Raw genomic sequence first — 13216 nt, 5'->3', positions numbered from 1 at the left:
ATCTACGTGGCTGGACTTTTTACTTTTATTTTTTATAATGCCATATCATAGCTGCAGAAAGCTAAACCCTAGACTTAACTTTCTTCAGTGAATATGGACATGCTGCACCAAAAACTGCTAGGAAAGGATCCAGATAATGCAACCAGAGAGAGACGGGAATGTATGAGCATGCCCTTTAATGTAGGTCTAGGTGATACTAATACAGGGATGGTAGGGAACACATATATGAGATTATGGATTTTTTCACTTCTTTTCATGGTCTGTTTGCTTCACGTGCCTGCCAACCTTCAAGCCTCCCAGATGGGACACAAGGCCATTCATTCCCTGTATTGGGCTATCTCCAACACAGATGGCAAAATCTGTCAATAGAAGTCATCATCCAAGAAGTCATGGTAAGAATACTTTGTGGCCTTGCATAAGGTACTGACCCCTAGCATGTTCTGTCGCTGTGAGAAGGGCAACCTCCATCACTGTGAGAGCCACTAGGCCTCACTGTACGAATGCATGATCCCAGGCACCTGCAAAGAAGGCTACTTAACTCTTAGTGGCCAAACGTTCATTCGGGAGGAGGGGGGTCCTTGCATTGCTGCACCTATTCTAAGGGAAATGTGGCACTGGACAGCCCCCCAGACCACCCCACCTCCACTCCAGAAAAGATACACATATCACTCTACACTAGACCCAAGGAATGCCCAAGCAACTAGGTGAAAGGACAACTGGGCCACAGTTGTGGTTTTTAAACCTACATGTCAAGAGAGCTAGTTGAGATTTTTTTTTTCCTTCGTTTTCTACTAGCTGAAAAAAAAAACATAAGAAATTTATCTCTGCTGATTCCTTACACTTGAGAAAACCACTTAAATGTTTAGATTTTTAATAAGGCAGCAATTTGCACTTGTGAAGGGTAGAAAGTACACAATAAGGATTAAAATAACTGTTGAACAACCAGGAAAGTACTTATGTCAAATGAAATTAGAACTTTAGTAAAAAAGTTTTCAAATAAAGGTGATTTTAAGAGTTAACCTGCATTACCATCAAGTTTCCGGATTACCTACCAATTTCACTGCTTAGAGATTCAGAACAAGAATTAGGCGGAGAAGATGAAACATCCTTCTGATTCTTTTGTTTCTTCTGCTTCTTTGTTGGTGGATCTAACAGAAAATAATACAGAAACAATTCTTCCAAAAATACAAAAGCTAATAAAAAAGAAACAGTTGTTATTTTTAATCTGACTTGTAAACCACAACAATGTGCTGCAGGACTATTTCCTACACTATCTTGTATAACAAAGCAGTGCTACAATAACCATCAAGCTGGTATTTCACACGTTCTGGGTTAAGTCAGATCAGTTTTTTTGTGCAAACATTTTGGCTGGATATAAAGCAATGCTTATTTATCTGTCAACAGCAGTATTTTAATGCCAGATAAACCACTGAGTTAAAATTCCTCACCGGTGTTATCTGAAATTTTGAATATTTACAAACTTCTCAGTAAACGAGAACAGGAAACTGGCTAACAAATGGTTATGAAAGTAAATTCAAAAATATCATAGCTGCAGAAAGCTGAACCACAGACTTTACTTTCACAAGTGAATACTGGCATGTTGCACCAATAACTGTTAGAAATGGATCTAAATAATGCAACCAAAAAGAAATGGGGCTGTAGTGAACATACTCTTTAATCTAGGTGTGGGAGATACTGATATAGGGAGAGTGGGGAAAACACACACACACAGTTATGGAGATTTTTTTTCACATCTTTTCACGAGCGGTTTTCTCCTTGTGCCTGTCAACTTTCAGACCTCTCCAGATGAGACTTGAAACTATTCGTTCCCCTATACTGGGCCAATGCAGGTGGCAAAGACTCTTCTCAACGAACAAAAAGATTTGTAAGCTAAAAAATAAAAGAACAGTTACGAAGACAATACATGGCCATTGTGCAGTGAAGTGACCACAGAACAGCAACCTTCTGGAATACATTATGAAAAAAAGTGATGTCCGATCGCCAAGCACGTCTGGGCTGAAACCGAGATGTTACCGCTTTGTACAGCTGTCCACAACACGAAGGATGAGCCTTAATGCATTGGCATCAGAAATGCCACCATCTCTGCCAAATGCATTAAAAACTCTAAACTCTCTTTTTGGAAGAATGATAAAGGGAACAGACATTTTTATCAACTCTATCATCACAGTTCTTGAGTTGTCCCAACAATGACTGGCTGAGTGATAAGAGAGTTAAATCATGATGACTATGCTCAGAATGGGCTTCACCAAGTCTATTTTGTCAAATCTTAAGTTACAGTTTGTAGCTTCACTCTTCCAAACCTGTGGTGGTGCTGCGGTAGCGTTGTCGCCTCACAGTAAGATGCTGTCCGGTTCGATTCTCAGCTAGAGCGTCTTCTGCGTGGAGACATGCATGAATGGGTGTACCTTCGTTGAAGGTTGTGCGTCAGGGCTGGTAACTCGGCACGTAAAAATCAACTACCAATCATTAGCGGACCGGAGTTCCGCTGTGGCGACCCCTAACCGGGAAAAGCCGAAAGACACAACAACAACAACTGTTCCAAACCAGTGAAGACTGAGAACAAATTAATTTTCCCTTAACCCCCAAGCTTGAGTGATCTCAGATCAAGTACATTTAAATTGGGGAGGAACAGGGGAGTTCAGGGTAGCACTTCAGTTAGTGTTTATGTTAAAAAAAATCAAATATTTTCCTATGTCCATTTTGCTGCTGAAGTTTTTTATGAATCCTATGCTTCTGCACAGGTACCAAGACTGGGTTAATACAAATATGTATGCTAGACAGATGCCACAAAGGTTAAAAGTCTGGACAATGCATTAGCCAAGCACACAGTAGTTTTAAAAAAAATGTCACTTCTGTGTTATTGACCATGTTAACACTGAATTCAATGGTGATACAGACGGTGAACTGGATTTTAGGGAGTTTAAATGGCAGTTGGAACTGAATGCTTATAACACCCTCGGTTTGAACAGTAATTTATGAAGTGGTGCTTCAGAGAAAATTATATTATGATAAATGTAAGTAATGTACCACTCAGATACATTAAAAAGTTTTTAGGAATTTTGGTACATATTCACTATGTTGTTTCATTTAAGACTGAGGGTTGTGTCTTTTTAACCATCTGCCTTTTAAATTAATTTTAATTAAGTTAACTCATAGAGAGTTTTAAATAGTTTGTATTTTGCACATTGTGTATTTAATGAGTGTTTGGTTGCGTTTTATTCTGAAGACGACCTGCATAGAGTTGAAAGTGCTTAATCAATATTAAAATTACATAAAAGTTTATAGCTACGTGTCCTTTTTTAGTTCAAACACTGGTTTTTGCTTACTAATTTATTTTACCACTTTGGTTGAGGTAGTGGTGTTGGTTGTTTTTGACCGGCTTAATTCATAAGTGCCATAATGGTATTGAAGTATTAAGGGGGTGAGGGCCACTGGGGGGGTAGGGAAAGTACAGGGACTGTAGTACGTATGTGCTTGTGTCACTGGAGGGGGAGTCCGCTGCCTACACAATCAGCAGGGTACTACTGCAATGTTCTCATTAGCCATGATCTACATGCAGCAGAAGTACTTGCAATTCAAGAAACATGCAAACTAGCCCCCCCGACTGTCACAGTTTCACCACTGTCTTCTCATCTATCCAAAACTATAGCCTTATAACCAGTCTAAGTAGTCCCAACCATTCTCAGTTTCCCAATTACTTTAATTTTTAACCTTAAATGTAACAATAAATTCATAGTTGCTGTACTATTGGTATACCATACTATATTACATCAGCCACCTTCCTCCTTTACAATATTTCCATAGTAACGCTGCTTCTTTTGATTATTTTAAATGCTAGAAATTGCAAGTACTGTTGCAGTATCTTTTGTAATTTTCTCTCTCTTCTATATACAAGCCTGTGTTCATTTCTAATGAATGATCAGTACTGTAGATACCCACGCAAGTTACGTACATGCTCTGTTTCTAAATGTTTATATAGGCTACTGTAAGGCGTAAAGCTTTTACTCATGTATGTATGCTTATCTACATTTTGTATTCCTTCTGATATGTAACTGTACTTTATGTACATATAAAAATGGTGTTACATGTGGAGCATTTCTCCCCACATCACTACTGAAAAAAGGTTTTATCCTAGTTGGACTTTCCTGGTAAACAAAGATACATAAATAAACGATAACGAGGTCTGACATTGTGGCTAACACAAACTGAAAATAGGCATGTCACACTGGAAGTGCCTTTCTAGCTCAAGCCTTACGGCTAGGGCCTTTAATGAATTCCCGAGCAAAAAAATGCACAAATGAAAATATTTATGGTGATGAGGTTCAATAATTAAAAAGCTAAGGCACAGGAACATACGAAATAAAGACAGTGATGTATAATCAACATCATTTCCAGGACCAGACAGTATTCCTGTGTAAATTTGGAAGACGAGGGAAAATACTGAAAGAATTGTAAGACTTTAAGTACAAGCAATGTGGAAGAAAAGTGGTGGCTATACTATTAAAAGAGAGTAAAGATCCTTCAGATTTGGCTTCATATAGACCCACTTTGATTTTGACCCATGATTACAGTGTTTACGTCTTAAACTTCTTAGAGAATAACAAAGATGTTATCAAAATTGATAGATATGGATCAGTGTGTTTTTTTTACATTACATGACATTAGTAGAACAAGTCAACCTGAGGGAAACACAGTATAAGAAAACAACACTACTGAGTCTTAAGGAGTCTTAATGTCAAAAAAGAAAATGAGTCAGGCTGGTTTTATAAGTTGGGAAATTATAGCATTTGCATTACTTGCTAGAATAAGCCTAATGAAGAGGATATATGAAAGGTCATAGAGAGTAAAAATTAAGTCAAGAGAGCTCTTCTCTGACATGCTGTTTGAAATGGGGAACCAGGGAGAAATGTCTTACTATTTACTTTATATTTAGCGCTATTATGAAAGAACATAAGGGAATCACAATTTAAATGATGCGACTGGAGACGTAACAAGAAAAAAAAGAAGTTATGTACTCACCATAACGTTCCATTCTGAGTAGGTAATTTCATTTGTCAGCAACCTGTGGGTATCGGATCTGATTCGGATCAGAGCCGGCAGCTTTCCTAGCAAAAGATCCTAGCTCCAAGCTCCTCCCCTACCCATAATGCTCTGCTACCTCCCTCTAGCCCTCAGATCGAGTTTGCCATAGTATCACAGAATACTACTATAATACAAGGAAAAAACCACCTGAACATCCTAACCTGATGTCATCTGGGAAGTGAAAACAATGATCCTTCAAGGACGAATTACATGTCAAGGGGACAGAGGGAGGGTTGGTTGCTGACAAATTAAGTTACCTACTCAGATGGAACATTATGGTGAGTACATAACTTCTTTATCTGAAGTAGTTAACTTCATTTGATCAGCAACCTGTGGGAGAGTCCCCAGCTACCAACAACTTGGGAGGTCCTTATGGCAGGATATTCCGGAGCATTGCAGAGCCAAGGATGCCCTTCCTCTGGAAATCAGATCCAATTTATAATGTGTAATGAAAGTATGAGAAGAAGCCCAAGTAGCTGCTGAACAAATGTCATCCAACGGGACCCTCGACCAGAAGGCCGCAGAAGTAGCCACAGAACAGGTAGAATGTGCCAGAACCCTCTCGTGGGCTCAGGTCGACCAGAGCTAATGTATGCGAGAAGAATGCATTGGGAAATCCACCTAGCTAAGGTTACCTTTGTCACTGGCTTACCCAAACATGACTTAGCAAATGAGACAAAGAGCAGTTCCGATTTTCGAAAGGCAGCCATTCTGTGCAAGTAAAATCGCAACTATCTATGTACATCCAGGCAATGGAGTTTATACTCTCCTTTGTTGTGATAATTAGGAAAGACGACAGGCAGACTGATGGACTGGTTGATGTTGGCTTCAGAAGCCACTTTAGGCAGACAGGAAGGGTTGGTCCTGAGGGAAACTCTGTCTTTATGAAAAATGATGTAAGGGGGCTTACTGCAAAGACCCTGAAGCTCCGATATCCTCCTAGCTGAGGTAATAGCAATCAGGAAGGCAGTTTTCCAAGATACATACTTAAAGTCGATCGAAGCTGCGGGCTCAAAAGGGGGACCAGTCAGAGCTTGGAGAACTAGGGTTAAATCCCATGGAGGAACTGCTTCCTTAACAAGGGGTCTCAAAAGAAAGGTACCTTTCAGGAAGGTCTTGCAGATCTTAGAGGACGCTAGGGGCCCAAATTTGTTTCCAATGTGAAAGAGGAAATTGCTGCCAGTTGAACTTTAACAGTTGAAGAACTAGCCCCCTGATGAAAGATTTGGGATAAAAAATCCAGGACTGCTGGAATAGGAGCTGTAAAAGGATCCAAATTCCTATGCTCCGCCCAGACAGAAAAACGTTTCCATTTACCCTTGTAGATTTTCCTGGTAGAAGGCTTATGAGCGGCCACCAGGATGTCTTTAACAGAGGATGAGATATCAGGAGTCCTGGACATTAAGGGAACTGGATCAACCAAGCCAAGAGTTTGAGACTGTCCAGGGTCAGGGGTCCTCAATCCCAAGGGGTGAGAAATCAGATCCGGAAGGGGATCCAAGATCCAGGGAGGATGCACTAGATGAGACCGTAGGCAGGGGAATCAGGTTTGATGAGGCCAGAATGGGGCTATGAGGATAACTCTACTCCCCAACCGATGAGCTTTCTGCAAGAATTTTGTCATCAACGGAAGAGGAGGATAAGCATAAAGAAGACCGGATGGCCAAGCATGAACCACAGCGTCTCTGGGGTTTTCCCCTGGTGGGGGAATCAGAGCGAAGAACTCGCTGCACTTTGCGTTCGAAGGCGACGTGAAGAGATCGCAGCAAGGTTGACCTCATCAGAGGAAGATCTGTTTTGCTACTAAGGGGTTCAGAGACCACTCGTAGGGTGAGAGGATAGTTCAACTCAGCTTGTCCGCCAGAATGTTTGACCGACCCGGAATGTGCATTGCTATGAGACAGCGGTTGGTGGATATCGCCCATTCTGAAACTCTCATGGCCTCTCGGCAAAGTGGGTAAGATCTAGTCCCCCCCTTGCTTGTTGATGTACCAGACTACTGACATGTTGTCTGTCTGAATTACAATAGTCCCTAGAGGAAGAAGGGCATGGAGAGCCTGCAATGCTAGAAGCACCGCCCTCATCTCCAGGACATTGATATGCAAAAGGGTCTCTGTGAGAGTCCACGTGCCTTGGACGGTTCTGCCCATGCAATGCCCCCCCCCCACATGAGGCGCAACGCGTCCGTGGTCACTGTGACTTGGGGTGGGGACATGGAGAAGGGGCGCCCTTCCCGGAGGTGCTTGGAATGGAGCCACCAAAGTAGAGAATCCCTGCAAACCCTGCTGAGAGGAACAGGGGCCAACTAGGGATGTAGTAGAATGGACCACTGGACCTGTAAGGTCCACTGGAAAATCCTCATATTCAGACGCGCGAGCGGTGACAGGTTGATGGCCGCTGCCATGGACCTCTGAGCCCTCTGGACTAACTCCGCTGGAGGGGCAGAGGACTGAAGAAGAGCCAAAACTTGGAGGTTTAGATTGAGGAGTCTGTCCATCAGAAAAACTTTGGACTGAATTGTGTCTATCCTGGCCCCTATGAAATCCAAGATCTGAGTAGGCTGAAGGGAGGATTTCTTGTGGTTGATCGTGATCCCTAGATAGCGGGCGAGATGTAAGTAATAGTCTCTCGCTTTACATAGTAGATGCCTGGTGGGGGCGGCTAGGAGCCAGTCGTCCAGATAAGGAAAGACCTGTATTCCCTGAAGCCTCAGATGGGCGGCTACAACTGCCATGACCTTGGTGAACACCCTGGGGGCTGTGGTGAGACCGAAGGGTAGGACTCTGAAATGATAATGGCTGGATCCCAGCCAAAAGCGGAGAAACCTCCTGGATCGTCTGTCCATTAGAACGTGGTAGTACGCATCCTTGAGATCTATGGAGCGCATCCAGTCATTCTCCTGTAACAGTGGGAGAATGGATTGAATGGTGACCATCCGGAACTTCTCTTTGGCAAATGACAGGTTCAGCGTGGACAGGTCGAGAATTGGCCGTAAGTCCCCCGTCTTTTTTGGCACCAAAAAGAACCTGGAGTAAAAGCCTGATCCAGAATGACCGGGGGGGGGGGAACGTGCTGGATGGCTCTTTTTCTTAGTAGCTCTTTTATTTCGAAGGCTGCGACCTCCCTCTGACTGGGTGGTACATCGGGGAGGCGCCCCAACCAGGGAGGAGAACTTAGGAATGGAATTGAGTAACCTCTGGATATGATCCGGAGCACCCAGCGATCTGTCGTAATGGACTCCCAATGTGTTACATGCTCCGAGAAGCACCCCCGACTGCCTGCAGAAAGGAGCAGTCGGGCAACCCTTCAGGGTTGCTGCACGGGTCGATTGGAAAAGGGTTCCCTCAACCCGAAATTCTAAGGCCCCCCTCTGCCTCTGGGCCGGCGTCCACCCTATCCTCCTCTGCCTCTGAAGGACGAGGGATCCGGAGCGAAACGGGATTGTTGGGATTTCCGGAACCACATCTTCTTCTGTCCTCTCTGGTTCCTGGAGAAGGGCCTCTGAGGAGCCAAGAAGCGGATCCCGATGGCAGACGTCTTCCCGTCCTCCTCACTCTGGAGCAGTGTAACACGGACAGTTATGCCAAAAAGCATAGAACCGTTAAAGGGGGCGCTCGCGAAGGACGCCTTGAAGGGTTCTGCAAAGTCGCAGAGACGGAGCCAGGCCTGTCGTCGTAAGACAATGCCTGCTCCTCTGGCTCTAGCCGCTCCCTCCATGGCATGGGAGAGAAGCCGCATAGAGGTGTTTGTGATGGACTTAAGAGTGGCCATTCGAGCCGAGAAGGTCCATTTGTCCTCGGCCGACATGGACTCTAGAAGTGACCCAGCGTACTCTTTGATTAGATCCCGCTGGAGACCTATCACGTGTGCCATACAGTTCACAGACCTTACAGAGAAGATCGCTGAAGCGAACATCCGCTTTCTGAGGCATTCCATAGTCAGAGACTCCTTGTCTGGAGGATGAACCGAGGAACTCTCCTGTTCTAATTCCTTCGTGGTGGCAGCCGCCACCACCATGGCATCCACCGGGGCACCCTTGCTCCAAACTGTCCTGTCTGTAGGGAGGCTGAGAATCCTGTCTGGTCTCTTGGGTATTGGCTCCATAGTGTCCGGCTCCTTCCATGCCCTGGTAGTTATGAGGTCCACCAGGGGATCGGCGGGAGGGGACACCCAAGAGGTAGATGGGCCTGCGAACGCCTCCAGAAAGACAGACTCGTCCGAGGAAGGCTTTGGGCTGACCACCCCCCTCTAATACGAAGCATTTCCATAATGTCTCCAAATGAGACGTCCTCGGGGGGGGTGACCTGGGAGAACCTTCCCCTTCCTCCAAGTCTGCGTCTTCTGTGAGCGACTCGGGTGAGTCCAAGTGCCTCCTCTTGCACTATCGCTTGTGAGGGACCTCCTCGGGGGGGCTGTCCGAGGAGGGCTCACCAACAATGTCCTGTTCCTCTACGGGAACCATCTGGGATGTAGATGCAGGCTGTCCCTGGGGCCGGATGATGGAAGACAGGCCCGTCTGAGAGGGAATGGTGGGTGGATCCGTAGTAAGAGCCTAGGGCCTCGAATCCCTCGAAAGGACCCTCTCCACGACGTCGAATGCCGAGGGTGAGCTGCTCTCCCTAGGATCCGAAAGCAGTCCCCTCGGATCCGGCGCATGGATCGGCGCCGGAGATGACCCGATCGGATCCGAAAGGGTAGTACGATCCGACCTAGACGGAGCCGAAAGCACACTGACCCCTCCGGATCCGACGCTCATCTCATGGCCCCGAGAGCTCGGATCCAAAAATGATCCAACAAACTCAAAGGTACAGTTGGCACCGAAGGAGGAAACACTGTTGGCGCAGGCACCACCCCGGCTCCAAAGCTACTCGGATCCAACAGCTCCGAACCCCGGTAGCGGGTTAGAGAAGGAGCAACAGGGGCAAAAAATGGGGTCGAGCTCCCCCCCGGAGGGGGGGAGGCAAGAGCACTCCCATCTGCAGCTGGGCCTGAAGAAATCGACGCATCATCCAGTCCATGTCTGCGTCGGATAAACTTCTTGTTGACCTGGATGAGGCTGCCGAGGCTGGCCGGGAAGGCCGCCTGGACGACCTCGAAGGTGACCGGGTCTCCTCCTCCGGCTCCAGGGAGAAACGTGGAGAACGAAGCCTGGATGGGAAAGACCCAGAGACATTAAGAGGGGAGGCAAGCTGCTTAGACAGCAGGGCCGAGGGAGCTGAATCGGCCCGCCTCTTGTGGCTACGATGCCTGTCCCTATCACGCTCCTTGTCTTTTTTATCCTTTTTTCTAGAGTCCCTTTCCTCCTGAGCCGAAGAGGAAGTTTGAATCCCGGCCAGGGGAGTGGGAGCGGTCGGTGGAGCAGCCGCGGCTGGTGCCACAGCCGAATCTGGGGGCAAAAGGCCCGCAAGGACTAGCTTAGTCCGCCTATCCCTCAAAGCCCTGGGGTTGAAGGCCGCACAGATAGTGCAGCCTGAAGAAAGATGGTCCACACCCAGTCAAATAACGCGAGTGTGGCCATCTGCTGGGGACAGCTTATAGCCACACTAGGAGCATTTAGAAAAAATTGCTTTTGGGCCTTCAGACATTCTGAAGAAAAAACAGGCCCACACGCACACACCTTCACACACAGAGGGGGGGAGAGAAAATAAGATCTACACTAAACTAACGATAAAACTACCCAAATAGATTAAGGGAGAAAAAGGGTACCACACACACTAAGAATATAGAGATTTTAAAGGAAAAAAGTTTAAATTTCTACTTTAACTCACAAACCCAACACTAGGAGCTCGTTCTCAGATGCTTCAAGAAGCCGCGGTAAACGAGATCTGGGGGCTAGAGGGAGGTAGCAGAACATTATGGGTAGGGGAGGAGCTTGGAGCTCAGATCTTTTGCTAGGAAAGCTGCTGGCTCGGATCCAAATCGGATCAGATACCCACAGGTTGCTGATCAAATGAAGTAGACTACTACAGATCTAGCCTTATCTGTAGATATTTTGTACTAAATGCATCCCAAAAATGACATTTCAGTTTTACAGAATGTTTTGAGAAATTTTCATGTCTTTTGGGGATATAAAATAAATGGAGATGTAACAAAAGTCAAAGGAATGGACTACAAACCCTCATATGAATTTGGCCCTTCAATACTCTTATTGGGGGCATAGTAAGATGAAGTACTTAGGTTTAAGCATTAACAAGGGTTTGTTTTTGGCAGTGAAGTACAAGTAGGAAGAGAATAAACAGTTAACGTAAAAATCAAGAAACTGGAGCTCTTGATTAGATAGTAAGATAAAAGCAATGAGAATATTTTTAGTCCCTTATGTTTTATATACAGGTCAAGCACATATGTATCAAACAGAGGAAAAGTGAATGACAAAGAATTTAAGGAATTTATCTGGGAGGGAAAGAGGGTAAAAGTTAAGTGGTATAATGTGAATCTTGCCATAGAACAAGGTGACTGATTTAAAAGGTACTTGAAGGTTACAAAGTTCAAATTCATAATACATGACTTAAAGGGCAGGTCAAAAATCAAAGTGGAAAAGGACGATAATGAAAAAAGGTTGGGGGGGGGGGGGTTTGACACAGAGACTATGATTTTGGATGCAAGTCCTCACTAAGAATATTAGCAATCAAACACAATACATACATAAAGAAGCAACATTTATTCTAAGAACCAAGCCAGCACAGGAATGGAGAAAGGATATTTTGTCAATAAAGAAGTCTGCAAGTGGTAATGTTAATTAGACAAGAGAGCCATAAAATTTATTGGAGGAAACCAGCAAAGGAATCAAGGTATTAGGAGCAAATAACACAAAATGTAACAGACTGGGTTGAAGCTAAGCAGGAGTTTGTACTACAGGTCACAGACTTTCCCCCATCAGGGAATGATAGGAGTATATGCAAACAGAAAGGGATAAGGAGTATAAAGTTAAAACAGCAGCATTGGTTGTGTTTTTAGTCGAGTCTCAAAATATGAGAGAGATTATAAAAAATACATGACAGCTATAATCGTTGATTGGTAAAAGAAAACAAAGGGAAAATTACAAAAGGGAGAAATCTCGAGCTCCAAAGTATGCAACAAAGTCCAAAAGTTTTAAGATCTATGTACGGAAGGCAGGCATGGATGGCAGAGAGACAATGGAGATGTAAACCATACTATGCCTTTAGAAGTTCACTAAGGCACTAAAGTACCATTGAAACCTCTAAACTGGACAGGTCCTGGCACCAGAAAATAAGCTTCTCCCATCTGGATACTCAATTTCCTAGTGGTGGGTTTTCTTGCTTCCCTGACAATGCATGTCCTCAAAGCACTCATACTTAAAAGGATATCAGAATTCTACCATCCAAGCTGATAGCTTCAGAGTTCAAACAATGGAGTGTGTGTGTGAACCCTTGCACTATATTAGTAAGTCATACAACCCAGAGTTCTAAGATATTCCCTAGTCATGGCCATGTCCTGTTTTCCCAGGTTTAAGAAATACGTGGAGCAGCTGTTCCATTTGTCTTGAAGAAGGAAGGCCCTCTGGACTGGTGTTCAGAAGGCAGCCAAAAAAGACTAATCTTGAATGGTGACAGATGTGCCTTTTGCAGGTTGAGAGTAAACACCAAGCAATCTTACAGATCCTTGGTAAAGGCTAGGAACCCAATCACGTTTCCTTGTCAAGTTTTCCTGGATGAGGCAATTGTCCATATAAGGATAAAAAATAATCATTCCCTGCAGTCTGCAATAAGCAATAAAAATAACTTATGTACTCACCATAACGTCCCATCTGAGTAGTTCTACTTCATTTGACTTCAACCTTTGGGACTCTGATCCAGCATGGATCCGACACAGCCACATAGCTAGCATCACTGATCTGAGATCTTAGCTCTTCCTCTCTACCCATGATACTCCCCTGCCTCCTTCCTCCCTTCAGATCGAGTTTGCTGCTGACAATAAACATAGACCTGACCCAACAAGGCCCTATCACTAACTGCTCCAAAATACCCTAAAGCAAGGACATAAGGGGCAGAATGTGGCAGAAATTTCTTACCAAGTACAGTTGTGTACACTTATCATAAATGCAGATGTTCGAGTGTATTCACTGTTGCAGTCATTACATTTGGGTTATCTGCCT

The 13216-nt window shown here is 44.6% G+C and overlaps 1 protein-coding gene across 1 annotated transcript in view; it reads right to left on the bottom strand.

Moving 5' to 3' along the window:
- The window catches only part of QSER1 (glutamine and serine rich 1), a gene marked incomplete at its 5' end in the record, with an annotated part of 2529639 nt that overhangs the window by 1658701 nt on the left and 857722 nt on the right, over positions 1 to 13216 (bottom strand). The window contains one exon of the mRNA XM_044059174.1: positions 1053 to 1148. Coding sequence (XP_043915109.1) covers positions 1053 to 1148 — 96 coding nt within the window. The remainder of the gene's footprint in view (positions 1 to 1052; positions 1149 to 13216) is intronic.

The sequence above is a fragment of the Protopterus annectens genome, chromosome 17.part0, assembly GCF_019279795.1.
Source record: "Protopterus annectens isolate FY-2018-M chromosome 17.part0, PAN1.0, whole genome shotgun sequence".
NCBI classification, from domain to species: Eukaryota; Metazoa; Chordata; order Ceratodontiformes; family Protopteridae; genus Protopterus; species Protopterus annectens.
Note: the sequence above shows the minus strand (reverse complement) of the source record. Positions and strands in the feature narration are given on the sequence as shown.